The sequence below is a fragment of the Mauremys mutica genome, chromosome 2 (assembly GCF_020497125.1).
Source record: "Mauremys mutica isolate MM-2020 ecotype Southern chromosome 2, ASM2049712v1, whole genome shotgun sequence".
NCBI classification, from domain to species: Eukaryota; Metazoa; Chordata; order Testudines; family Geoemydidae; genus Mauremys; species Mauremys mutica.
This window is the reverse complement of record NC_059073.1, coordinates 45,994,713-46,021,666: the sequence shown is the minus strand read 5'-3', so window position 1 is coordinate 46,021,666 and position 26,954 is coordinate 45,994,713. Positions and strand designations below refer to the sequence as shown.

Here is a 26,954-nt window from a genome sequence, read left to right as displayed (position 1 = left end):
CCAAGCTCAACCCCCATTAGCAAAGCTAGGCAGGGGCATTTTCCCAAAGCCACTCAGTTCAGGGCCTGGTCTGGGTAAACAGAAGCCACATGGCCCATGCTGCCACAGTAAAAGCCACAAATTATTTTGCCATCACAAATCCAAAATTACATAGCAAAACCCTTCCCTCTATACATCTTTAGTAACATCTGCATTCCTGACTATACACTGCAACATGTGCTTCATGATTGTCTTGGTTACTTTTCAGGAACCAATCCTTGTGTAGCATACTCTGTCCATGTATAACCTGATCTCTACTTTCCAGGTTGATCTTGTCCATTGTTCCTACCAATTTGTTCCTGCTTATTTTAGCTAGACTGACTCCAGCTTGATGCTTATGTAAGTCTTCTGGAAAGTGGAGGCAAGCAACAAGGGCTGGGTTCAATATCTAGGGGTTCCTCTTAACAATACGAAACAAAACTAGTGCAAGCCCCCATTCAGTATTCTGGGAAAACTAAACCTCACCCCTGTGCACTTCTAAGAGGCAATACATCCCTTCTCATAAGCATTGAGTCTGTGTATAACAAAAGAAAGCTTTTATTAGAAGGGAAAGGAATCTAGCATTAATTTGAGAAAACACCACAACCACATTCAAAAGTATGTAATCATAAGCAAACACCCGCCCCACAGTACACTGGGCAGTGTCCTTTGCCTCAGTTTCCCATTTGCAGTGTGAAAGTCCAATAAATAAATGTCCCTTTAACATGTCATTCCCTTTTCCCTCCACTGCATCCTATTCACAGCTGGTTGTCTTTGATCAGCAAAGACTCAGAATTCAGAGAGGGTATTCATGTGGGTTCACCTGCCACACACCTCTGTGACTGCTTATATCTGCTGCTGCTATCTCTGCCATTGTCTCTGCTGCCACCGCTGGCTGCTTGCTGCTGCTGTTTTCGCTACCACTCACTGCCACTTCTGTAATGCAGTGTTCTGAAGTTCCACTGCTTAGCCCAGCTCTTAGTGATTTCACTGGGTAGCAGGGAACCTCACAGCTACTACAGCAACTGCACTGTTTTCACTGCAACATTGTCCCCACACTAGGCCTAAAGGTTAGCTCTGAGACCAGCTCATCAGTGACTGAGCTCTAGTAATCACTGACCAAAAACAAAGACTCTCAATTGAGCCTAATTGGCTATGTCACTCAACACTGAAGAGGGTAGGGCCAAATGGTGTCAAGGATTCTTTAAGCAGACGCCACAGGTGGCCTGAGCAAACTGTAATGCCTAAGGATTAGATGGGTCAAAGGGCAGTCCAGATCAGTAGTCAGAGTTCACACAAGCGGTCCTGTCAAGGATGATTCCCCACTCTGGCACTATGAGTGCAGAAGGTGGGGGCCCGCAAGGATTCTAAAAATTAACACTGGCCACTCCAGGCTTGTATTAAACTCCCAAGGTTACAGCTTCCCTCTGACCTTCGATGCGTAGATGCTGCCACCACTCGAGTGCAAAAAAAACCCTTTGGACCCAGGGAAGTGCACTTGGGAATTCCTTCCTGTGGGGTACCCTCAAGCCCTTTCACCCCCCACCTGCCTCCCAGGGAAGAGCTGAGAAAGAAAACAAAGGAAATTACCTGTTGCCACCAGCTAATTAAACAAAATGTGGACAAGCCTCTTAGTACACAAAAACAAAAAGAGAGAAAATACATCTGGAAACTCAGGCTATTACTAGATTTAAAAACAAACAAAACAAAACAAAAAAACGACTTACAAGGATTAAGCATTAAGAAGAACTGTCTTGAGGTCCAGCTTAAAGGTTGCAAGCAAAACAAAAGCATTTGGGGTTAGCACAGAGGAGTCCACAAGCCATAAAAAGATATAAAAGCGATAACCCTAATTGCGTCTTCCTAGACATTTCCTGATCTACTTACATATCTGGGGGCTTCAGGTAAGTAGTTTCTAGGTATGATTCAGATGACTTTTCATACCTGGCCCCAAGCTTCTTACAGCTTAGTTCCAGCCCTGTCTCTGCTTCTTCCCAAGAACAACAACAGACAAACAAAGGGGAAGTTTTTTCCCAATTTAAAAAAGTTCTAGCTTTCCCATTGGCTCTTTTGGTCAGGTGCCCACTCCCTTTTACCTAAGCAGGGAAACTTTTTAATCCTTTACAAGTCAAGCAAGTAGAGAACAACTACTAAGTGGGATTTTATGGCTGACTGGGTGTCCATAAAAGGGAGTTACCCACCCCCCACACCTTTCATTTATCACAGGTGTGATAGCCAGGAGATCCAATCCAAGGGGAACGTATAGCAAGGCAGAGTCAAACAGGGTCCAAGAAACAACCAGCACAGACTTGCTCAAACAAGGCCAGAAAGGAAGCGGGAAGTTTATATACGGTCACCAGGTAATCAGGGTCAAGACTATTTGGCCGATCAGGAAGCAGGTCATGGAACCTTAGAAGCTGGTTTACCCAAGTCTAAATTCCACTGTAATTCAATAATTTGGTATTGCATGACAGTTAAGATTGTTTCCCAATAACCCTGTGAGCCTGGGTTTGAGACAAGTGTTGTGATACCTATGCCATTAATTATGCTTATAGTTATAAAGATTTTCCTACTCTCTAACCTAAATTTCCTTTGCTGCAGAATAAGCTGATTACTTTTTACCCTACCATCGGCAGACATGGAGAACAGCTGATCACAATCCTCTATATCAGGGGTCCCCAACCTTTTGAGGACCAGGGACCGGTCGGGAGCGCTCGTCCTGCGGCTCAGCCGGACCGCCCGCAGGCGTGCCTGCGGGAGGTCCACCGGCTCTGGTTGAGCTGCCGCAGGCATGACTGCGGACGGTTCGCTGGTCGCGCGGCTCAGCTGGACCGCCCGCAGGCACGGCTGCGGCAGCTCAAGCGGAGCCGGTGGACCTCCCGCAGGCGTGCCTGCGGGCGGTCCAGCTGAGCCGTGCGACCAGCGAACCGTCCGCAGTCATGCCTGCGGGAGGTCTACCGGAGCCCCGGGAGCAGCGGACCTCCCGCAGGCATGACTGCGGAGGGAGCGCTCGTCCCGCGGCTCGGGTAGACCTCCCGGTCCACTGGGTCGGTTCGCGGCCCAGTTTCTAAGAGGCCGTGGACCGGTACCGGGCCGCGGACCGGGGGTTGGGGACCCCTGCTCTATATGACAACCTTTTATATATTTGAAGACTGCTCTATTTCAAGTCCTAAACAAAATAACCAAGAGTAGTTTAAGTTTAGCAGTTTTCAGTATCCATAAAAAACGCCCAAGCATGAGTTTACAAGATTTTCCAATCTACAAAGGCACAGTTTTTAGATAAATAAAGTATGTACTAGATGCCACCAAGTGGTGGCTGTTATCACATACCAATATCTTTGGCATTATCCCATTTTAAGCTAGCACTTCAACTTCAGGAAATATTGATTTAATGTTACAAAAGTTAGTATGATATGATATGATACAGCATTTTTTTGGGAACAGGATACTACTGCTGGGGAAAGAGATAAAATATTGCAGTAGGGTCAAATTCTATTCCTACTTTCATGGCAAAATTTCCATAGGCAGCAGGTTTAAAACAAACAAAAGGAAGTATTTTTTCACACAACGCAGTCAACCTGTGGAACGCCGTGCCAGAGGATGTTGTGAAGGCCAAGACTATAACAGGGTTCAAAAAAGAACTAGATGTTTCATGGAGCATGGGTCCATCAATGGCTATTAGCCACGATGGGCAGGGATGGTGTCCCTAACCTCTGTTTGCCTGAAGCTGAGAATGGGCGACAGGGGATGGATCACCTGATGATTACCTGTTCTGTTCATTCCCTCATTGACCACTATGGGAAGATAGGATACTGGGCTAGATGGACCTTTGAGCTGCCCCAATATAGCCATTCTTATGTTATTTTTTTCTAATTAACTCGTTTTTAAATAAAACACTCTTGTGATACTTTATACCTCAAAGTAGCACCCTGGAGCCCTCATATTCATCACTGTGAATTATACAATGCATGCCTTGTGAGGTATCATTTGAAGAGTCTTGATCTGTTGAACATTAATATTTTGTTGGATTGTATGTACTATCATTGTACGTGAAGTTATGAAGTATTACTGAAATGTGTTGTAAGGCTGGGAACACCCACAACCAGCCTTTCAGTTACAACAAAAGAGTAGCCATCAATAGCCAGCATTAATGGCTCATCCAGACACAATCCACTATCCTACAGAAGAGGAGGCACATATGCCCTGGGCGCAGACTCACCCATGTCACAGCAAAGCTCTTTCCAGCAAACTGGAAGAAAGTATAAAAGAGAGACAGTGACATCATCACTTGGCCTTTTTCTCCTCCCTTTTTCCCATCTCAACAATAAAGTCTGGAGGAAAAAGACTTTGAACTGGGGAAAATTGGTCCCTGGCTGGAAGTTAGTCCTGGCATGTGGATTAAGGAACTGCAACCTGCTTGTACCATCTATCAAGATGAGAAAAGCTGTGTGATTCAATTTTTGCTTAGCCTAAAAATTTAGGATTTAGCAAGCGTGTTTACTTTTTATTTTCTTAAGGTAGCTATCTCTGACCTTTATGCCTACCATTTACAATCACTTAAAATCTATCTTTCTACAGTTGATACATCTGTTTTATATTTTACTTAAAATAGTGTGTTTTGGTTGAAGTGCTTTGGAAATCTCAGGTCAGTTTACAAAGGCTAGTGTGTGTCCACTCCACACTGAGGGAGAGGTGAACTACTTAATGAACTTGCACTCCCAAGAGAGCCTTGAGCAGTGTAAGACAGTACAGTCCCAGGGTGCAAAACTGGGGAGCTGGGGGCAATTGGCTGGAGTCTTTCTACTGAGGCAGCCCAAGTTGGTGGGATAGAGGGCTCAACAGTCCCACAGTCCACGTTGCACCCTGGGGACCCCGTCACAACCCTGAACCTGGAACTGATAACTGCTACATTAGCAGATAATTGCTCCCAGAACCTGTCTCTTGATCTTGAGGAAAAAAAGACAGAAATAGAGCTGATCGAGACCCCTGGTTCAAGCAAGGGAACTGTAGGGTCGTCTTCTCAAAAAATGAACAAAAATAAAGGGGAAAGAGCTGGGAGCGGGGAGGGTATTTTTAAAAACCAACATAGAAGTTGTTGAAGCTAGAATGGCAATAGCAGAGTTCACCTGGAATTACATTTTTATGCTCATTTTAAGAATGTCAGGCACCTACAATACTACTGTAATCGATGTGCCTCAAATTTGATAGAAAGATGAAGAGGTTGCTGGCATAGCTGCATCTGCAAATAGAATAATAATAAACTTAAAGAATGTAAGAGAATATGTAAGAAAACTTCTGCAAATTTAAAAAAAATAATTCAACCTGAAATAAGAACATTCTTATAAAGTTATAAAACATAAAAACAATGTGTGCTGGGTCAGGCCAACATGTATACAACAGACCAATACTATATAAGACCCTGATAATACAAGCTAATCCTTGCAGATGGACCTCTGTGTCCATGTGGATCAATTTGTAGTAACGCACCTTGGCCTATTACATTATCTGAAATGAAGGTGGTTGTATGTTGCAGTGATGTTCTACATATATATCCAGGATATGCTAACTACTGAAATGCTGCTACATTCCAGTCCAGAGGTGGTTGCACTTCAGTGATGGCTGAAATGATTTCTGGTTTGTGTGCTTGAGGCTTGCACACAAGGGGTTCCAGTCTGCGATGATGGACAACTGTTTCCCATTGCTGAAAGACTCCTAGCATCCCTCAAGGGGATCGTATCTCCCATGTTGTTCGATGTCCAGGGTATGGGTCTGATTCAAAAATCCTAGTCCAGTCAGTGGGAATCTTTCTTTGACTTCAATGGGCTTTGGATAAGAGTGTATGTGAGGCCTCGTGATGAGAACATTTCTAAACTCGGGGTTAGACGGTCCTCAGTAGAGATCAGATACCTACAGCTGTGTATCTCTTGCCCAGGAATGCTGCAGTCTCTCTGTACTCGGGAGGAATACAGCGGGATGTCTGAGCCTCCTTGTCCTCAGCCCTAGAAAAAGAGACGAATGTGACCGGCGGGTAGAAGTTGTCATTATGAGGATACAGAATCGTCCTTTCCGTCTTACACAGGGGACTGGCTGGGAGGCAACGAGTCTTGGCATCCTTCAGTTTTACTCTTACCCAGAAAGGCGTTGGGGGAGGGCCAGGCTCAGCAGCCCGGGCCGTGGGCGGCGCTCGGTGTCCATGGGAACTGGGTGTAAGCGGAGCGTGCGCCGCGGCTCCCCTTCCCTCCCGGCCGCCATCATGATGCTGGGCCGCGGGCTGGACGCCAGGTAAGTGCGGTGCCCCTGCCCCGGAGGCCTAGAAGGGCGCTTCCCCGCCCGCGTCTGGCCGAGCGGTCTGGGCTGTTGGAGCGCGGGGAGGGGGGCAGGCAGACGGAGTCCCGTTAGTGGGAGGAGGGGCGGGAGCCCCTGCTATTGAGGTGGGAGAGGGGGCAGAGTCCCTCCTTGTTATTTGTGGCTAGGCTTGGGGGAGAGGGAAGGAGGGAGGGTTTGGCTCCCCCCGTCCTGATTTGTTACCCATCAGCCCCAGGCTTTTGAGACAGGGAGCCCTGAGGTTTGGGGGTGCTGGGTTTATTGTCTTTAGATTAGCTGCTTTATATTTGTCTAAAGGCGATGAATCCAGTCTTTATGTTGTCTTTTAATTGGGGGTGGCTGCCAAAAATAGTTTTTAAAAATCTAAATAAAATAGTTTGGGTGGGGTAACACAGGCTGTTCAAAGTGAAAATAAAGCCGGCTCTATTCCAATAAAAAAGTTATCTGCACCTATACATGACCAATCTCGTTCCGCTCATCCCAGCTGTCTGTTTTAAGCCATTTCATACTGTGCCCATTGCTATAAAGACTAGGCAACAAAATGTATTTAAAAGTTTAGTATTCTGGGATAAAATGAAGAGTAGTTGCTAATATAATCAAGCCTTGTGCTGTCCATCCTTTTGTGGCCTGGAAGTAGCATTTTAAAAAACAAACTAACCTTTTCACACCTTCCTTTAAGGAAATGTAATTCCTATCTCTCAGAATTGAATGCTGTTCACATGGGGAAACTGTAGGCACAAAGTTGAATGTTTGGGCTGACCTGTCTTAGGTTCCCTCTCCTTACTTTATGGGGGGGAGGTGGTGGTTATATGTAAGTGTCAGATGGTTCAATAGGAGAGGGGAGGGGAGGGACCCCACATTGGAGATTATTTTTAGATTAGTGTTAATTGTGGAAGAAAGATTTTTATGATGGGCTTTTCAATGAGTTTTTATATTTTCACTCAGTTTGTGAAATATTCCTTATTTAGATGGTAGCAGATTTGAGCTGGGAGCTAGGAGACTATCCCCTGGTATTTGTCTTTAAAAGAAAACAACCTCCTTACCTCAAATTGTGCCTGCTTACTTTGAGGTAACAAACTGATTTTCCTCTGCAATGGTATTTTCTTCTGAAAGACTTAGGATAACACACGTTCATTTTCAGCATGTATTTTCACATATCTGCCTTGTCAAGAAAATATAGACTGTAAGGCAATACTTTGGTCTTGAAGTATTGAATTTGCTTGGATTTTTTTGAGTTTGGAAGGTTGGTGACTGGTCAAAATTAAGAGCCAGGATCATTTCAGGCTGTTAGAATCGCAACTTACACAAATGAAAGAAGTTTTAAATTTTTCCTCGAAATAAGTGAGATGTGAGCAAATACCAAGGCTAAGGATCTTGTCCTGTGTTGTTAATAATATAGGGCCTGATCTTCCATACCCTAGCAAGCACAATATTTGAGCAGTTTTGTTGGGGCCATTGGGACTTCTTACAGTACTCTGCAACTGGTAGTTAATATTTGCAGAATTGGATCTGTAGCATATTGTTGTGGGCACCAAGCAATGGAATGAATCCATTGAGAATCATATGAACTTCAGCAGCAGTAGAATTATGTTGCCAGTAGCATTGAAGTGCTACTGTATAGTGATATGTAGGACCAGCAGAGGTGAGACCGTCAACTGAAGGCACTCATTAAACAGATAGGAGGAGACCTAAGTATCAAGCAAAATATTAATGCCAACCGAATAAGCCTTGACTTGAATATGTGGAATGGTTTAAGAAGATTAATTATTATAAACCAGGGATTGGCAACCTTTGGCACGCAGCCCGTCAGGGAAATCCGCTGGTGGGCCAGAACGGTTTGTTTACCTGCAGCGTTCGCAGATTCAACAAATCACATCTCCCACTGGCCACGGCTCGCCGTTCCAGGCCAATGGGGGCTGCGGGAAGCGGCATGGGCTGAGGGATGTGCTGGCTGCCACTTCCTGCAGCCCCCATTGGCCTGGAACGGCAAACCGTGGCCAGTGGGAGCTGCGATCAGCCGAACATGTGGACGCTGTAGGTAAACAAACCGTCCCAGCATGCCAGCAGATTTCTCTGATGGGCCACATGCCAAAGGTTGCCGATCCCTGGTATAAAATATGCTGGTGTTTGGTTGGAAGTTGAAATTTAAGTCCCATTCATAACCCATCATTAGCTTGAGTTTCTGAATTAATTAATAAAATTCTTATCAAATACATAGCTATTGTATTAGTATTAAAATTCGTACTCATATAAAAAGCAAAATATAACCAATTAAAGTAATTTACATATATATAATTTTACCCTTACGGTTAATACATTCAATCAAAGATGTTGATATGTGAAAATTTACCTTGCATGTTTTTGACAACCCGCCCTGTTTCACAAGACCATACCTGTGAACTCTAAAGATGTTAGGTAGAGAAGATACCTGCTTCAAGGACTTCCTAAGCTCTATTGGAGCATATAGTATTTGAGTTCCATTGGGCAGGCATATTTTTCTGTAAATATCCCTCCTCCCACCAACCCACCTAACCAAAGGGCTCACATAAAATTTTATGCACCAGTGTTTTACCCTGCAACATTTTATGTTGTTGGTATTGCACAGTTAATACTTCCTTTGTTTGCTATTGTGATGGAGATAGCACTGTTAATATTTCTTACAATTAGGCTTTTTATTTGTTGTTTTGTTTGTGCTAGATTTTATTTACCTCTTGTGAAAGTTAGAACCATTCAAATTAAGGCCCTGATCCTGCAATCAACATGAGCAGAGCCCTATGTCTGCGCAGTACCCAATAAAAGTCAAGTTGTTTTCTGGTAATATGCCTGCCTCAATGTCTCACTGCTGATTTTTGTGGGGTTTACGTTTCTATTTCCCTGTTTTAAAATACTTTTTCTCCTCTGCTGCTGTGTGAAAAACCTGCGTTAAAAGAGGAGAAACAGACTAACAATACAAAAGAAACATTGAAAATGACTATACACAAACTGTTGTCAATTGAATAAAGTTAAAAAAACAAGGGGAAAAACTCTTTATTCTTTCAGTTATAGTAAATTAGGTATAACATTTGGAAGTTTACAAAAAATTCAGACAAGTGAGGTGTTCGGGTTTTTTAATTGATTATGTCCTTTAAGTCACAGAGACTTCTAAAATACTGAATGGATTTACATCAGACGATAATAAAGATGGATCTTTACATAAGTGCTGTAATTTTGTTTGTATTCAGTATTTGTTGTCATGCCTAACAAATTTTTTAAACTTGCACTTTGAAAAATTGAAATGAGCCTAACTGTGGAGTTGATATTGAGGACTTCAGGGGAAAAAATGAGTTCCTGAATCTGATAGACTTTGTTTACTTCTATAATTACAGAACTTTACTTTCAAAACCAATGCACACTGGCACTTTTGAGTGGATTCCAAGGAAAGATCACTAGACTGTGAATCAGGAGACCTGGCTTTTTGTTCCCAGTCACATACTTGCTGTGTGTGAGTTAGGATAAATCAATTCACCACTTTGTGCCTCAGTTTTTCCATCTGTAAAATGGGGATATGGATACTTGGATTCTTTGAAAAGGGCTTTGCGAGCTACAGATGAAAAAAGTGTTTCCATCCATCCATCCATCCATCCATTCCAATAACTTGTTCTACTACCCAGTGACAGATAGACATTCAGAGACTTGATGTAATTTCTAATAACGGTTTAACAGTCACACATTAATGTATTGGGGATTTTTATATCTTAAAAGATTGGGGTGGTTTTGTGGTTATGGTCCTGGACTAGGATTCAGGGGGCCTGGGTTCTGTTCCTGGCTCTTCCACAGACTTCCTGTCAGTCTTAGGCAACTAAGTTAAGTGAGACCACTCATGCTTAAATTTAAGCTTGTGTGTAAGTGTCTGCAGGGGCTTTCATTTCTCTGGGACAGATTTTTAAATGTATGTAGGTGTCTAAAGATGCAGATAGATAGCTATTGAGATTTCCAGAGCACCTAACTGCATAGGAATTTTATGAAGATTTTCTCAAATATATAGATATATCTGGTTTGGCTCTTCTGTTACTGCATTTTTACTTTTTAAAGTTCAGTTTGGTGAGTCTTAGGCTAAAATATAAATCTCACTTTTTTATTATTTTATTTGTCTTTTTTAGATAAGCAAACACAACATCAGAATATTAAGTATAATTTTCCTCTAATAAATTTCCATTTTGCCCAGAAGTAAAATGACCAATTTGAAATATTTATGGTATAGTGATGACAGTACTGTCAAACCTGTTTAATCTGTATGTATTGTAATCATGTTGGTTTTTTTGCTTGTTTTTCATTTTTCCTTGGTTTCTAGGGACAATCAAACTAGACAAGTACGAGAGGCTGTTTCAAATGTGGAAAAACATTTTGGTGAATTGTGCCAAATATTTGCTGCATATGTACGTAAAACTGCTAGACTACGAGACAAAGCAGACCTTCTAGTAAATGAAATATATGCATATGCAGCTACAGAGACACCAAGCTTAAAACTTGGATTGAAAAATTTTGCAGATGAATTTTCCAAACTTCAGGATTATCGCCAAGCAGAGGTATAGAATTAAAGCTGTGCATGTTGTGCTTGCAAACTTATCTTTTTAATACGATTATCATAATGTATACCTTGGTTCTCTTATGACTGAGAGAAACCATTTTTAAATGCATTAGTAACAAATATGTTAGGAACAAAGCAAAATAAGCCCCACCAACTTTCATAGTTTACCCTACTAGTGACCTTTCTGCAGACCTAGGCCCCAATTGTGAAATGCCTTATGCAACATGCTTAACTTGGTGCCTTGTGAATAGTCCCCCTGAGTAGCTTCTCACAGGTTTTGAAGAATGAGGGACAGATAACAGGTCTTCAGTGGAGATGAGGAGAGCTATAGATTATGCTTAATAAATATTTGTTTTTTGGTTTTGTGACTTGGGCTGTCTTCTGGAAACTGGAAAGATACTGTAAGTCATTTCTTCTGCAAAATCTATTAAATGTTATTTGTGTTTCTTTTTTCCATGTTAAATTATTATGTTTTGTACTCCCAAAATTAGACTCTTGAAAAGAATTATGCAGATGATTAACTTTTTGCACGTGAATAGTCTCTTTGATTTCAATGTGATGACTCATCTGAGTCAAGTTAAATAGATAATTTTTTTTTTTTTGCAGGATCGGGGCCCTAAGAATAGTTTGACACTGTCCTGAAATAGGCCATTTTAACTAGATGAGTTTGGTTCATGATTTTAAGATCACTCTAAACAAAGCTTATTTTGATGTTAAAAGGTAACATGCGAAAGAGAAAAAGTGGCCATCTATTTATTGGGATGGGGATGTTCTCCATTCATTATAATATGTAAAAAAGCCTCAGTGTGTTTTAAAGTTGTTGTTTTTTTGCTCATATTTTGAATTAGAATTCAGATATTGTTCACTTTGTTATAAATTATTGTAGACAGCTGGAAAATGGGTGAGTTTATGACATCAAATGTATCAAGGAAGAGAGGTGTTGATCCTGCAGTGGGATCTGCAAGGGTCAACCCTGGTACTAGCATGGAGCTCCACTGACTTCAGTGAGTCTCTACACGTGTGCAAGAATCCAGCCACATGAATCTAATTGCAGGATTGGGGCATAATTAGAATGCAATGGATTTTTATTCAGCTTGTTTAAAATTCTATTTTAAGGTAACACCTATTTAACTAAAACTTTTGGGAGTTTATTAAGGATACCTCTCACCCCTTCACTAAAGAGCTCAGAAGGTTCCTACTTCACATTTGAGTCACCAAGGAGTACGCTAACTGAAAGGGGGAATGCAATCGTTGACCTTGCTATTTTTATAAAGAAAAAAGGAAGTAGAAAAAAACCAAAAAAACCAAAGAAGCCTTTCAAGTCATCTGTATACATTAAGAAAAAATCATAAATCCCCTTTTTTCTTTTGAAGCTCACCTTTAAGAGGTTCAGCCCTTGTTACTCAGAAAGGGCAGTTGAAAATAAAAGTGCTATATCTGGTCCTTTCACTATGTATTTAGGGCCAGATTTTTAAGGGTATTTAGGCATCTAGAGATGCAGGTAGGTGCCTAGTGGGATTTTTGGAAGCACATAGATGCCTAACTCCCATTGATTTTAATGAGTTAGGCATCTAGGCACTCTTGAGAATCTTGTTGTCACAGTTCCCAAGGTAATTGCACTTCTGCCCCCTTGATTTCCTTGAGGGAACCCCACTCAGGTCCTATCTGTCACTTGTGTCAGGGTGGGAACTCACTTTCCTCTCACTCCAGATCAGGTATTTAGGCTGTAATTCCTCCTGCAATTCACTGTGATCATCTTAACAAGTTGGAGACTAGTTCAGAACTCGCTGTCCTGTTCTCTCCCTGAGGTAATGACAGGATAGGCCAGTGACCAGCCAGTTTGTTTAGAACAAAAGCTTTACAGAGAAAATATACCATAAAACAATAAATAGTTTATTGCATGCTTACCGCATAATACTTCTCTACCATACAGGACCCTGGTCAGTTTCAGTCCTTCAAACCCTTTCTGCAGGGTCTGTGCCTGTTGTTCAGTGTCATATCAGTTCTTCCATTGAGATGGCTGGTCTACACTGGGGGGGGGTATCGATCTAAGATACGCAACTTCAGCTACGTGAATAGTGTAGCTGAAGTCGAAGTATCTTAGATCGATTTACCTCGGGTCCTCACGGCGCGAGATCGACGTCCGTGGCTCCCCATGTCGACTCCGCTACCGCCACTCGCTCCGGTGGAGTTCCAGAGTCGACGGGAGCGCGTTCATCGATCCCCGAAAAATCGATTGGTACCCACCGATACGGCGGGTAGTCTGGACGTACCAAGAGAAAATGACTCCTCTTCTATATCAGGCTGGTCACTTGATATAACACTTTGTTTCCTGGGCTTCTTGAACCCAGTCAAAACAAGTATAGCCAATTTCCTCCAGAAGGTGGTATTTCTCCACTCCAGACATGTTTATCTGTCAAAGGTTTTGCATTAACTACCCCCCAGTGATTTTAGTTCCTGATAGTTACTTCATTCAAGCTAGGCAACTTCCCTGCAGTCTCTTTTGCTGCTGCTGTTGTCGCTGGCGGAAGGAGGAGCCATGCCGGCCAAGGGGCCCCTGCAGAGCGTCCAGGTCTTCGGGCGGAAGAAAACAGCTACTGCTGTTGCTCACTGCAAGAGAGGAAATGGTCTCATTAAAGTGAATGGAAGACCCCTGGAAATGATAGAGCCTAGAACCCTGCAGTACAAATTGCTTGAACCTGTTCTTCTCCTGGGCAAGGAACGCTTTGCTGGTGTTGACATCAGAGTCCGTGTTAAGGGTGGCGGCCATGTAGCACAAATCTACGCAATCCGTCAATCTATTTCCAAAGCATTGGTGGCTTATTATCAGAAGTATGTTGATGAAGCTTCCAAGAAGGAAATCAAGGACATCTTAATCCAGTATGATAGGACCTTACTGGTTGCAGATCCTCGTCGTTGCGAGTCCAAGAAGTTTGGTGGACCTGGTGCCCGTGCACGCTACCAGAAGTCTTACCGTTAAAAATTATTCTTTACCCTTGTATCTTGCAATAAATATGAGGAAAAGTTAATAAATATTTCAAGTTTCTAAAAAAAAAAAAAGTCACTGTACTGCTTGTTTTGTTTCAAGAAAGAAATTAACCCCTTCATGCCTGCTGAGTAACTATATAACGGGAGAAGGGAAACAGTTGTGCATATTATTAAAAAAAAAAAAAAATCAGTAGCCCTCCAAGTTCTCCACATCTACTAGGCACATGTTTCTGCATCTTTAGGCACCTAGATACTTTTAAAAATGTGGCCATTCAGTCAAGCCATTTTCCACCATTCCAACAATTAATTAGGGTGGGGGGTCAAAGACAGTATAGATAAAAGGGTAAAAAAGAGAACAGGGAATAGCTACATAAGTTCCATCTCTTGTTATCCATCTGTCTCTCTGTCTCCATTCCCCTACTCCTCTTTGTGGGCATCAATTTATGCAGCAGCTTTCATATGTATTTTGTCAGACCTAGCAAGTGAAATAGCTCGTAAGGACTGCTGATTCCATTCATTCTTCAGCAACAGCACCAGGTACTTAAAAATATTTTGAAGTTCTTTAATTCATAAAAGTTCCAGGAATATTAGCTTAAGAGCCTTTTAATTTCAGCATGCTATTGTCATCCAGTGTTGCAGGTCTCCAGTTTCAAATCTGGTTTCTTTGTTGAGTAAAAAAGAGGAAGATTAGAAAAACATGCAGAGGATGGGAGGAAATTCAGGAGATAAAAAGCCAGCGAAGAAAAATAATGAGATTTAGCTCTGTAAAGATTAGGATAAACATTTATGGTTCTAAAAAGTCCAGTTCTTAATGTAATGCTTAACTCATGTCGAATTTTGGAACAATTGTGATCAGTGATAGTACCCTTCACAGTCAAGTACCTTGTAAAGCAGTTTTTATTTCGATCTTAAGCTTTGTCTATTAATAATTAGGAAACATGTCTTTCCCCAACATTTCTCTTCCTCTGTGGAACCTAACTTTAACTTGGCTGGCATTTTTTCTTTCAGCACAACATTTTCTTTTTAAGATCCCTGGTTTTAAAATCGTTGGTCCTATTTTGTTTGTACACCTCTACCCCGGTATAACGCGACCCGATATAACATGAATTCGAATATAACATGGTAAAGTAGTACTCTGGGGGGGGGCGGGGCTGTGCACTCCAGTGGATCAAAGCACGTTCGATGTAATGCCGTAAGATTTTTTGGCTCCCGAGGACAGGGTTATATCGGGTAGAGGTGTAATTGTAAAGCTTTACTGGACTTCATTGCAGTTGGAACTTTGCTTTATAAACTGTGTAGCAACAGAGCTCTTTTTATATTACTTAACAAGTTAATGTGCCCCTATAAAAGAGATGCATATCTATATAAAAGAAAGCATAGTATGATGAAAGGCATAATTGTAAATGACTGAATAAGGATGGCAGTTCATTGATTGGCTGCCAGTGTCACACACTTTATTATTATGGGCACTAGCATGCTATGTGTTCTACATTCGTTCAGTAAAAAGTCCTTAGCCTCAAAAACTCATAGGTAGGCAAGACAAAAGGGGTGGTAGAAGCAGAGAGAGAGGAAGGACAAGGTAACAATAACTTCCATTTTTTTGTATGCAGTGATGTTGTAGCTATGTTGATCCCAGGATATTAGAGAGACAATGTGGGTGAGGTAATATCTTTTATTGGGCCAACTTCTGTTCTAATGTAACAATAAAACAGACATAATATTGTATGACATGCATAGTCTTAGCTCCATTACCTGCCTAGCTGTTTTCATCTGTTTTTCCATGTAGAAGGTATTAAAACAAAATCTCAAATGTAAATTTTTCTGAATGCTTTCATACATGTGCATAATATTTCTGATATTTTTAGTATATAGCTTTCAAGAATCTGGAGCTTTGCAACTCTTAAAGCATATTAATGAGCAAACAATTTTATATCATAATCTAACATTTAAAAACAAATATGTTTACTTTTAATCTATTAAAAGCTGTAGAATTTGAGAGATTTAACATTGTTTATTTCCAGTAGTCAGTTCTTAGAATTCCCAGCCTAATTTGGTATCGTGCCATTGAAATAAAAGAAGTTACACTAGGGATTAATCAAGACAAGTTATTTCTTGATTAGTTTTATTGGTTCTGCATTTCCCTATATAAATACATATAAAATATATTGTGACAAAGCTCCGCGCTTCCTGGCGGATACAGTGGCCTCAGAAGCTCGCTCACTAAGGTCCTCAAGATGACCTCCCTCTCCCAGTATGGTGGCAGAGGTTACAACTTATTGAGCTATTTTCATCACAGGCTGGTATGGGAGGTGGGAAGGTGGAATACCCACAGTCTTTGTTGCTCCTTAGAGCTCCGTAGGTACTGTTTGGTCTCCTGCCTGGACTAAAGTCTGTTTCCCCTTTCAAAGGGATCTCTGTAGATCATGCTGGGGGGGAAGTGGGGAACCTGGGCCTGCCCTCTACTCTGGGTTCCAGCCCAGGGACCCTAATGGTAGCAGCTGTTATCGGCTTCCCTCCTTCACTGATGCTGCTTTGATTCCCTGGGCCACTTCCTCGTGCTCCCCTTTTCCAAGCTTCACCCTTACCTCAGGGTTCAGTAATGCTTCCTCTCCTCCAGCTCCTTTCACCTGGGCTCCTCTGGAGAGAACTGGAAAGGAGATCTTTTAAAGCAGTATAAGTGGGACCTTAATTGGTTCCAGCTGTCTCCATTAGCCTATCAGCCTTAACTGACCCTTTGTCAATTAATTGAGGTCAGGTGCCAGCATTAGCCTAATGACCTTAACTGGTTAAATTGGCCTCAGGTGTCTTGATTGGCCTGGAGTAGCCCTTGTTTGGCTATCCAGGGAACAGGGACCTGCTCATTTTGAGGCTGATATACCTGCCTTCTTATATGCTTCTGGCCTGGTCCATCACAACATATATATATATATATATATATATATACACGCACAACCACTGTTTCTTCAGTGAATGTGGTTAAAATCCTAGTAGGATAGAATCAACATTACTCTACTCTTAAAGCAATCAGTTTTCTAAAAATACATTTAATATGCAGAGGACTTGGGTAACTTGACCTTTTTTCCAGGTTGAAAGGCTTGAAGCCAGAGTTGTTGACCCTCTGAAAAGTTACGGGACCATAGTAAAACTTAAAAGGGTAGGTACTATATGGTGTATTTTCTCTCAAAATTTAGTGTATTCTTATAGCCATTTTTGTGAAGCTTGTTAAGTATACCAAATTATTTAAACTTTTCTTATTAAAAATAATTACTGCAACAAAAATGTATAGATGTGTAACTCGCAACAATACATTGGCATTGCAGCTGGAAACGTGTGAAACAGATGCACTTCAGGAAACAGCTGAGAGGAGGGGGTCCAATCCTCTAGAGAACAGTGTCCAGCTGCGGGGAGGGAGTGCCTTATAGAGTACACGTAGAATAGTGTGCATGTACAGCAACTTGCAAAAGCAATAGAACTCCATCATATCACATCTCAGAACTCCAAAATGGCATTCCCTGTAAATCCTGGTATATTTTTATTTTAAAGAGATATGTAAAACTTGTTTGCAAATGCTTTAGGACAACAACTAAATTTCTGTACATATGAAATAAAGAGACTTTACTGTGTTAATTGAATTAACCCCTCACATTTGAACTAATTTAATTTGAATTAAAACAAGTCTTTGTGTCATCTGGAAACTTTATCAGCTGTGATTTTATATTTACTTCCAGTGCACTGCTATTCAAGACTTTCATCAATCAGGCCTAGTCCTGATCCCAGTAGACCCTCACTTGAAATACAGTAACTCCTCGCCTGACTTTGTAGTTATGTTCCTGAAAAATGTGACTAAGCAAAACGATGTTAAGCAAATCCAATTTCCCCATAAGAATTAATGTAAATGGGGGGGGTTAGGTTCCAGGGAAATTTTTTTCACCAGACAAAAAACTATATATTAGATAAATATACACACAGTATACATTTTAAACAGCTATGATGACTGTGAAGCTTGTTTGAGGTGGTGAAGTTAGAGAGTGAAAGAGGAAGGGATCTTTCCCAGGGAATGCCTTACTGCTAAATGATGAACTAGCACTCGGCTGAGCCCTCAAGGGTTAACACATTGTTGTTAATGTAGCCTCTCACACAAGGCAGCATGAATGCGAGGGAGGGGAGACAGCATAGCAGACAGAGACAGACACACACCTTGTGTGTGGGAGAGAGAGAGAGAGAGATGCACACTGCCCCTTTAAGTAAGTTGACCCACTCTTAAGTGCATTGTCTTTTTAAGTGGATCAGGAAGTTGAGACAGCAGCTGCTGCCCCAAGCTCTCTCTGTCTCTCTCCATCCGTGTTCCCACCCTTCTCTATACGGAGAAGGGGTAAGCGAGGTGCAGGAGCAGGGGGGAGGGGGATACCCTGACATTATCCCCCTCCCTTCCTCCCCTGCACAGCAAGCAGGAGTCTCTGGGAGCAGCTCCATGTCAGAAGGTAGGAGCAGCGCATGGCAGTAGGGGGAGGGACAGCTGAACTGACAGCGATAGCCTGCTGGGCGGCTGCAGCACAGGGAACTTAGGGGAGCAGGGAGCTGATAGGGGGGCTGCTGGTCCACCCTGGTTACAAGCCTCCACCAGCTTGCTGCAACGGGCTGCTCTTCCTGCAAGCAGTGGACAAAGCAGGCGGCTGCCAAACGATGTTAGAAGGGAGCATTGCACAACTTTAAACGAGCATGTTCCCTAATTGATCAGCAACGTAATGGCGAAACAACGTTAACCAGGACGACTTTAAGTGAAGAGTTACTGTACTCCCATTTAGTGATGTTTCCCATTGACAACTACTTGTTGAAATCTGTCAGGTAGCCAGTTCTTAATCCATTTAACGTGCTCTCTTGATATTGTATAGTGCCAATTTTTTGATCAGAATGTTGTGCAATACTAAGTTAAACACCTTACAAGTCTAATTATTATATCTACCCAGTACCTTTTTCAATCTAATTTATAATCTCCGCAAAGAACTAAATAAGTTTGTTTGAGAAGACTTGTTTTCCTTAAAATTATGTTGACTTGCATTAATTGTATTCCTATTCCTGAATTCTTTATTAATTGAATCCAGTATCAGCTTCTGTTCTATTTTTGCCAGGGATTGACGTCAGGCTAACCAGCCTATAATTCCCTGTATCATCCTGTTTGCCTTTTTTGAATATAGGCACAACATTATTATTCTTCAGCTCTTATGGAATTTCCCAGAATTCCAAGATTTACTAAAAATTAACATCAGTGCACTACAGATCACCTCAACTAACTCTTCTAGGGCTCTTGAGTGCAAGTTATTCAGGCCAGCTGATTGAAAAATGTTTATCCTAAGTAGATATTGTCTAACATCCTCCTCATTTACTAATAGACTGTAAAGTACTTCTCATATAATATGACTACATCATCCTACTTCTTTCCAAATACAGAACAGAAATATTTATTGAGCATCTCTGCCTTTTCTGCATCATTAATAACAATTTTACCATTTTAATCTAGTAGTGGGCCTATAACATTGCTAGGCTTTCTTTCATTCCTACTGTACTTTAAAACTCTAGTCCTGTCCACTGTAGATTTTCCCTAATATATTTAGCTTCCCTTATCAATCTTCTGCACTTCATACTTCTAATTTATATTGATTGCTAGTTCTCCTTTTTCTATTTGTTATATATTGCTTTTTTATTTCTAAACACTGGCTACACTTTGCCACTGAACCAGCATGGGCTTTTAGCCAAAGTTAACCTCTTTCTTGGTTGTAGAATTGCGACTTTTTGCCCATCTAATAAACCCTTATTTAAGAACTCCTGATTTTCGTTCACATTTTTTCCTCCAAAAATTTAAAAGATGGCACACACAGCCTGGGGCCCAACCCTGCAAGGCATTGAGCACCCTCAGTGCCCATTGATATTTTTTTCAGGAAGTGCTCATCACTTCATAGGATTAGTCTGTAAAAACCTGGTTTGATGTAGACAATTTTTTTTGCTCTACGTTTTCTGGACAACTCATAAATGCAGACAAATGTATTTTATATGCCCTAGCTCTATTTCAACATATACAAAATGGTATAAATATATTTGCAGGATGATCTCAAAGCAACTTTAACAGCAAAGAATCGAGAGGCTAAACAGTTATCTCAACTGGAAAGGACACGTCAGAGGAATCCATCAGATCGACACATTATTGTATCCTTTCTGTTTCTAATGAGTATAAGAAGTAGTTGATTCTCCAATAATTGAAATTATTATATTTAGAAAGAGAGATAAAAGCAATTGTCTTTAAAGTGATTATTTCATACATTGATCATGAATCACAAATTCTTTGCTATATTTTGTGACAGCTAATTGGCTATAGCGTATAACATTTGCTATAGTAGCATTTATTTAACAAAAAGTACCTGAGAGTATTTGACATGTTTTCAGTCACCATATTCACATTTTCAATTTTTCTACATTTTTCTGTCATTGATAGTAGGTTTAAATGTCTGTTATATGGTGTCTGAGGGTTATGGAAAGATTATATCCTATTGTGAATGATAACTCTTTGGAAAGTAAGCGTGGGACAAACTTTCTCCTTACATTTTGTTTCCATTATTTGTCTCCTAACCACCCTGGCAATTTTATTGATCTTTCCTACAGCCACAGGGACATGAACTTCCCCCAGAGTTGCTGTTGATGTTGCTCACTGAGGCTGATTGGGGTAGTCTACCAGCTAAGACCCATTTTAGGCACTAAGGCGTAACCCATCCTCTAGAAAAACTTCATTGCTACCACTTGTTAGGTACATATCTAGTCGTCATCACCAGGGCGGATGTAGATTCTGGAAATGGTACCGTTTTTTTTATATCACATAATGTTTAAACATTATCGGCATCCAAACTGAAAAACATCATAAAATCACAAAAAGGGTCATAACTCAAAGAAACAGTCTAATTTTGACCAAAATTGGCAGAAAGCTTCTAAATACAATTGATAATGCAGCTATGTACTCAAAAATCGTACTGTTTTGGAAAGTTTGGGAAATATTTAGCCCCAGGTGATGTATTTTATGCATTTTCCCATATTTTTTTGCCTTTGGTTAAAGCAGGTCTGTTGCATATAACAGTATGAGCTTGTTTGTACCATGCAATACATCAAAATATTTGTCATTATTTTTAGAATGGACTGATTTGAGGTTTGTTTTTCTTTTGCCTGCTATTTATATGAAGTTTGCAGATAAGAAGACCCCTACATCCTAATTATAAAATGTTATCAGTATTTAAAATGCCATGGCAGACTTCATGACCAGCACCGAATCACTCCACCAGCTCATAGACATTTATGTTACCCAAGGAAAAAATTGTTCAAACACACTTCTGGGAAAACTATATAATGGATTTTGTCCAACTATTGATGGATTACATAGAGGCAAAGAGAGATGATGGTAGGTTCATGGAGCTTGACACATTCACAGAGATTATTCCACTTGACTTCCAGTGTAGTCAGGTGAATTTTGCTAGATGGGGTTGTGTAAATGTAGCAGAAGACAGACTTCTGGAGGAGGAGAAGCCAGATATATATCATGCCTTAGTTGATAATCTGGGAGCAGTATACCAGACTGCCTGACCCTTCAGTGGTATATGGCATGGTATGGCCATTGAGCAATCTCTCAGCAAGCATTATGGGAAGCATCAGCATCTTTGCACAGAAGATAAGGCTCTGACCAAGTGTTATTGGACTCATTAATAGCTATGACAAAACAAATGTGTGGAATTCAGCCTTCAGCGGCAGATCTCCACAAAGAAACAACCATAGAGTGCATGACTGCTGATGAAAATGTCCAAGATACAAAAGTTGTGACTGAAAGAACGACAAATCCTTTTAGTACTGAACCTAGAACAAGCCCAGACAGCCACTTGTGTACATTGCAATGTCTACTGTGGCTCCACCTGAAACTGCAGAAAGTTTGTGCATAATAATAGGGAATGGCATAAAATAAATGAAGTGGTTTGTAACCAGTTGAGTGCAAAGGAGTGAGGTAGACCTCATTGATTCCATAAAAAGATATAATCTCAAATCATTTGGTAATCTCAACAAGCCAATCGAGCAGCAGAAGCAGACAGCACAAGCAATAACTATTGTCAGACATTCAGCAAGCTAACTGCACTTGCCAAGTCCAGATATGTTGATATCCAGAAGTATGAGTTGGCACCTCTCCCACTTTCCTTCTTCAGTTTGGATGGATCTCTAAGAAAGACCCAAAAGAGCAACACACCATCTTGGCTGGAGAAAAATCTGTCAATGGTTGAGCTACTATCATCCGATGAGCCAACCTTAGCTATTTGTTGACCTCATGATGCTTCTGCAGATGGTGTGCACTAATACTGCCAAGTGCAAAACTTTTGGGGAGCTGTCTGATCAGCTGCTGAACATTATCCTTTGATTAAAATGTCAGGACACTGCTCTTGTTGGTGACAAGCATGCAAATGAAGAATCAGTTATCTGGTGAGAGAGACCTCAGGGGGAACGTCCAAATGCAAGAAGTTTGGAACCCCACTGTGTTAATATCATTACCAAAGCAATGCTTGAAAATGATATCAAATTCAAAGAATAAATCAGACATTACAGAATTTCTTCTCTATGACTGAATTATGAAGTATGAACAGAGATTGTTACCTGGTTGTGAAGTATACCTTGCTGCTAGATTTCATGACATCTCACAAGCAGTAAAAGTAGCATCTGGCAACCATTCTGCAATACCAGAACTCAAGGCATATCACAAGGAAGCAGATTCACACATGTTCTTGCATGTTACTCATGCAAAGCAAACACTCAGTAAATAGGGTGCTAATATGGAGCTTAGATCCAGATGTTGCATCTGTGTGCCCAAGATATTGCTCTGCTCTTGGGGAAAATGAATTCTATTTCAAAACTGGTGTTGGCCAAAATAAGAGATTCATTCCCATTCACAGAGTGGCTATGGAGCTGGGAATGGACATGTCTTACACTGTCAGACATTAGGCTGTCAGTGGATGTAATTCTACTTCAGCTTTCTTGTACAAAAAGATGACTGAAGACAAAAATTGAGCACCCAGAGTTCACAGAAGTTTGAAACATCTTGAGATCAGTGCAGCTCAGATAGGCTGCCTCTCTTCCTTTATTCCTCCACAGTATCTTCATTGTAGTGTGATAAGTAGCAAACATTATCCAGAGATGTTTGCTTAGAAGATGAAAACAAGTGAGAAATTGCCACCAACAATGGTCTCCTTCAGATAGCACCTGAAACATGCAAATTATCAGTCATACAGATGGAATCATACAACAGCTCAGTACCGTATATTCCGGTGTATAAGGCGACGGGGCGTATAAGACGACCCCCTAATTTTTTCATTAAAAAATTAGTTTTGCCATATACTCGCTGTATAAGACGACCCCCCCCCCTTCTGCGGGTGGGAAGTCAGAGGGCTCTGGGCTGCCCGCCGCGGCGGACAGCCCAGAGCCTTTTAAATCCCAGCCGCGGCTGGGAGTCAGAAGGCTCCGAGCTGCCTGCCGCGGCGGGGAGCCCAGAGCCTTTTAGATCCCAGCCGCGGCTGGGAGTCAGAAGGCTCCGAGCTGCCCGCCGCGGCGGGGAGCCCAGAGCCTTTTAGATCCCAGCCGCGGCTGGGAGTCAGAAGGCTCCGGGCTGCCCGCCGCGGCGGACAGCCCAGAGCCTTTCAGATCCCAGCCGCGGCGGGGAGTCAGAAGGCTCCGGGCTGCCTGCCGCGGCGGGGAGCCCAGAGCCAAGTAGATCCCAGCCGCGGCTGGGAGTCAGAAGGCTCCGAGCTGCCCGCCGCGGCGGGGAGCCCAGAGCCTTTTAGATCCCAGCCGCGGCTGGGAGTCAGAAGGCTCCGAGCTGCCCGCCGCGGCGGGGAGCCCAGAGCCTTTTAGATCCCAGCCGCGGCTGGGAGTCAGAAGGCTCCGGGCTCCCCGCCGCAGCGGGCAGCGCAGAGCCTTTTAAATCCTAGCCGTGGAGGGAAGTCAGAGGGCTACAAGTTTATACCCGGCGTATAAGACGACCCCCGATTTTTGGGGGTTGTTTTTTAGCCCAAAAACCCGTCTTATACGCCGGAAAATACGGTATTTTTAAGTGTCCCCTGTCAAAAATGGATGGGTGATACTTAGCCCAGAACATCTTGTTTGTAACATGATGGTGCTGCTACCTGCTCCAGAAGCTATCCTCACCTTTGCGCAGTATGAGTGTGAGAGTACTTGTGAAACAAGGCGATGGAAATGCTGTAGGGAAGATTTGGTGTGCTCTGATACATGGTACCATGACAGTGACGAGAGTAGCAAGAGAGTATTGAGCACTTCAGACAAGTTCTGAGGGAGAATAGTAATGTTTCAACTATCTGAAAATTACTGTGGCTATTTTTCTGAGGTTAAAAGAGCGTTGCATTAGACATTCCGTAGTTCATAATTATATGTAGGGTTATATAAGAGTACATGGTTATGCTTCATTATTCACACAATCTATTCATACAAGACATTCTACAGCTCTTCTACTAAGAGTCATTACTTTTATAAGTAGTTTATATGTATTGTCATTGTATTCTATGATGGTAAAAAGATAAGATGATTACAGATGTACCATGTGTGCTTTAGACTTATGTCTGCAGCCAAGCAGATAATATCAAAAATATATGTTTTATAATTAAGGGGTAGAGTCATCTTATCTGCATAACTTCATAAAAATAGCAGACAGAAAAACTTTTCTCAAATCAACCCCTTCTACAAATAATGACAAATATTTTGATGTATTATGTGGTGTAAACAATCTCATATTGTTATGTGACTACAGACTTTTGCTTTAACTGAAGGCAAAAAAGTATGGGGAAAATGCATACAGTATATCACCTAGGACTAAATATTTCCCAAACTTTTCAGAACAGTACTATTTGAGTACATAATTGCATTATCAATTGTATTTAGAAGCTTTCTGCCAATTCTGATCAAAATTAAACTGTTTCTTTGCATTTTGGCCCTTTTTGTGATTTGATTATTTTTTTCAGATTGATGTCTGACAATGATTAAACATTATGTCATAAAGAAAAACTGCACCACCTCCAGCAGCTGTCTACCCTGGTGATGAGCACCAGATACGTGCCTAACACGTAGTAGCAATGATGTTTTTCTCTCAGATGGGTTACCTCAACTCATTAATAAGACCCCTTTTTAATTCTAACTGGTAGACTACTATAAAATTATTAGTGGAATAGGCTAATAGAACTGCTCTCCCCTCCAAAAGACTGCTGACTACTTGCAGCATAGTATTCCATTCTATATTTTAAGTATACAGAAGCATGCAACTGTTCATTTCTGCTATAGCATATTTGTGACAAGCTCCCAGAAGGAACATTCACTGTTACTGGGTATTTTTGGTGTGTCAAATATTTCACACATGAACACACATAATGTATTAAAGATAGACACTGTAGATAAAAATAATTTTTATGGAAGCATATTAACTTTTTACCAAAGGTCACATGTAACAATTGTACTAAAATATTTTACTTTCATTTTCATAAAAAATATTTTCCTTTATTAATAATTTCAGTCACAGGTGCATGTTGTGTTTCTGAAGAGGAAACATCAGAATAAAATATTTTAATTATTTAATTTCAAAATATGAATGTTTTAGTATTCTATTGTATCACAACAGTCTGTTTTTCCTAAGAAATTAGTATAAAAAATATGTCCATATCTGTTTAAATTGGATCAAGAATAACATTCTATTACCGTGACAATAATATAATTAACATTACAGTATCTACTACTTACTAAATACCAATAGTGACAGAACTGTATCAGACAAATGTGATATGCCAAAAGCTGTCTATTGCAGTGCATTATGGGAGGATTCAGGAAAACATGTGCATACTTAATGATTTGCTCAACAGGGAGGGTGTTACTGCTGCTTAAAATTAAGATAGTGCTAAGAACTTTGCTGAACTGGGGCCTAAAGAAGGAGATGAAGATGATATACGTTTATTTATTACTAATTCCATAGAACAGGGATGTGCTGGCCATAGAATTCCATAGAATAGGGACGTGCTGGCCGCCGCTTCCTGGAGCTCCCATTCGCTGGGAACGGTGAACCACGGCCACTGGGAGCTGCGGGCGGCTGTGCCTGCGGATGGTTACTGTAAACAAACAGTTTACCCTGATGGGCTGCAGGCGGCCGGGGCCACAGGTTGCCCATCACTGCTTTAGAGACTCACTTGCTCAACATACTTTTCTACATCAGGATTTATAGTTCACGTTCTCTACATTTTACTTTTTTTCTTGTACAAATCTTTGAAAATTCTTCTAAAGGGCTCTACATCAGTGTAAGTGATATTAATGTCCAACTCACAAGAAATCTAAACTATAGTAATTTGCATATGCAGGACAGCCTATTGGTTTCTAAAGTAAAGCATAGTACACAACTTTTTAAATATCAATTCGAGGAATAACAGTCATTATTTGGTTATTTTTATAAGGCTGAAAGTGATCTACAGAGAGCTTCGATGGATGCAACTCGAACAAGTCGGCAGTTGGAGGAAACCATTGACAATTTTGAGAAACAGAAAATAAAGGACATAAAGGTGTGCATGTGTGTGTGTGTGTGTGTGTGTGTATATATATATATATATATATATATTTCACATTTAAATGTATGGCATCACTCTTGATGTGTCAAAAAGGTTTTAGTTGCTGTTTGGCAAGATTAGGCAACACTTCCAGTTCACGTGAGTTGTGCACAAATACAAATTGGTGCAAATACTGTGATATTCACAACTATTTCAAAACCCAAATAACATTACAGGCAAAAAATCAACTAGTTATACTTCATTTCATTTGGATACAATATTAACTATTGCCTTAAAATGTCATTTGGTGTCTCACTGAACTGTTAAACAGCTGCCATATTCCCCCCAGTAGATACTTGGGTTTGTGCGTGAATTGAAGTGGCAGTGCTGAACAACAGTAACAGCTATCAGTAGCAGAATATAGTTACCAAACTTGGAATTCGGCTAGGTTATGG

General features: G+C 41.1%; 2 protein-coding genes and 1 long non-coding RNA gene across 7 annotated transcripts in view; 2 read left to right on the top strand and 1 right to left on the bottom strand.

Moving 5' to 3' along the window:
• LOC123365266 overlaps positions 1-6,340 on the bottom strand; it is a 57,233-nt gene extending 50,893 nt beyond the window's left edge. Inside the window, exons 1-2 of one of the 2 annotated variants that reach the window (XR_006577508.1) lie at positions 6,149-6,340; positions 5,506-6,017 (exon numbers count right to left, since the gene is read on the bottom strand). This is a non-coding gene — a long non-coding RNA (uncharacterized LOC123365266). Of the gene's footprint in view, positions 1-5,505 lie in introns of both variants that reach the window. The other variant, XR_006577507.1, reaches the window with a different exon arrangement.
• CIBAR1 (CBY1 interacting BAR domain containing 1) overlaps positions 5,954-26,954 on the top strand; it is a 54,217-nt gene continuing 33,216 nt past the window's right edge. Inside the window, exons 1-6 of one of the 4 annotated variants that reach the window (XM_045007978.1) lie at positions 5,954-6,300; positions 10,673-10,907; positions 16,983-17,051; positions 19,997-20,098; positions 25,485-25,490; positions 26,410-26,514. In XM_045007978.1, coding sequence (XP_044863913.1) covers positions 6,062-6,300; positions 10,673-10,907; positions 16,983-17,051; positions 19,997-20,098; positions 25,485-25,490; positions 26,410-26,514 — 756 coding nt within the window. In that variant the 5' untranslated portion in view covers positions 5,954-6,061. The remainder of the gene's footprint in view (positions 6,301-10,672; positions 10,908-16,982; positions 17,052-19,996; positions 20,099-25,484; positions 25,491-26,409; positions 26,515-26,954) is intronic. The other 3 variants (XM_045007979.1, XM_045007981.1, XM_045007980.1) reach the window with 3 other exon arrangements.
• Positions 13,405-13,944, top strand: LOC123365265 (40S ribosomal protein S16). Its single transcript, XM_045007982.1, has one exon. It carries the CDS (start codon positions 13,449-13,451, stop codon positions 13,887-13,889), a length of 441 nt encoding a protein of 146 aa, XP_044863917.1. The 5' UTR covers positions 13,405-13,448; the 3' UTR covers positions 13,890-13,944.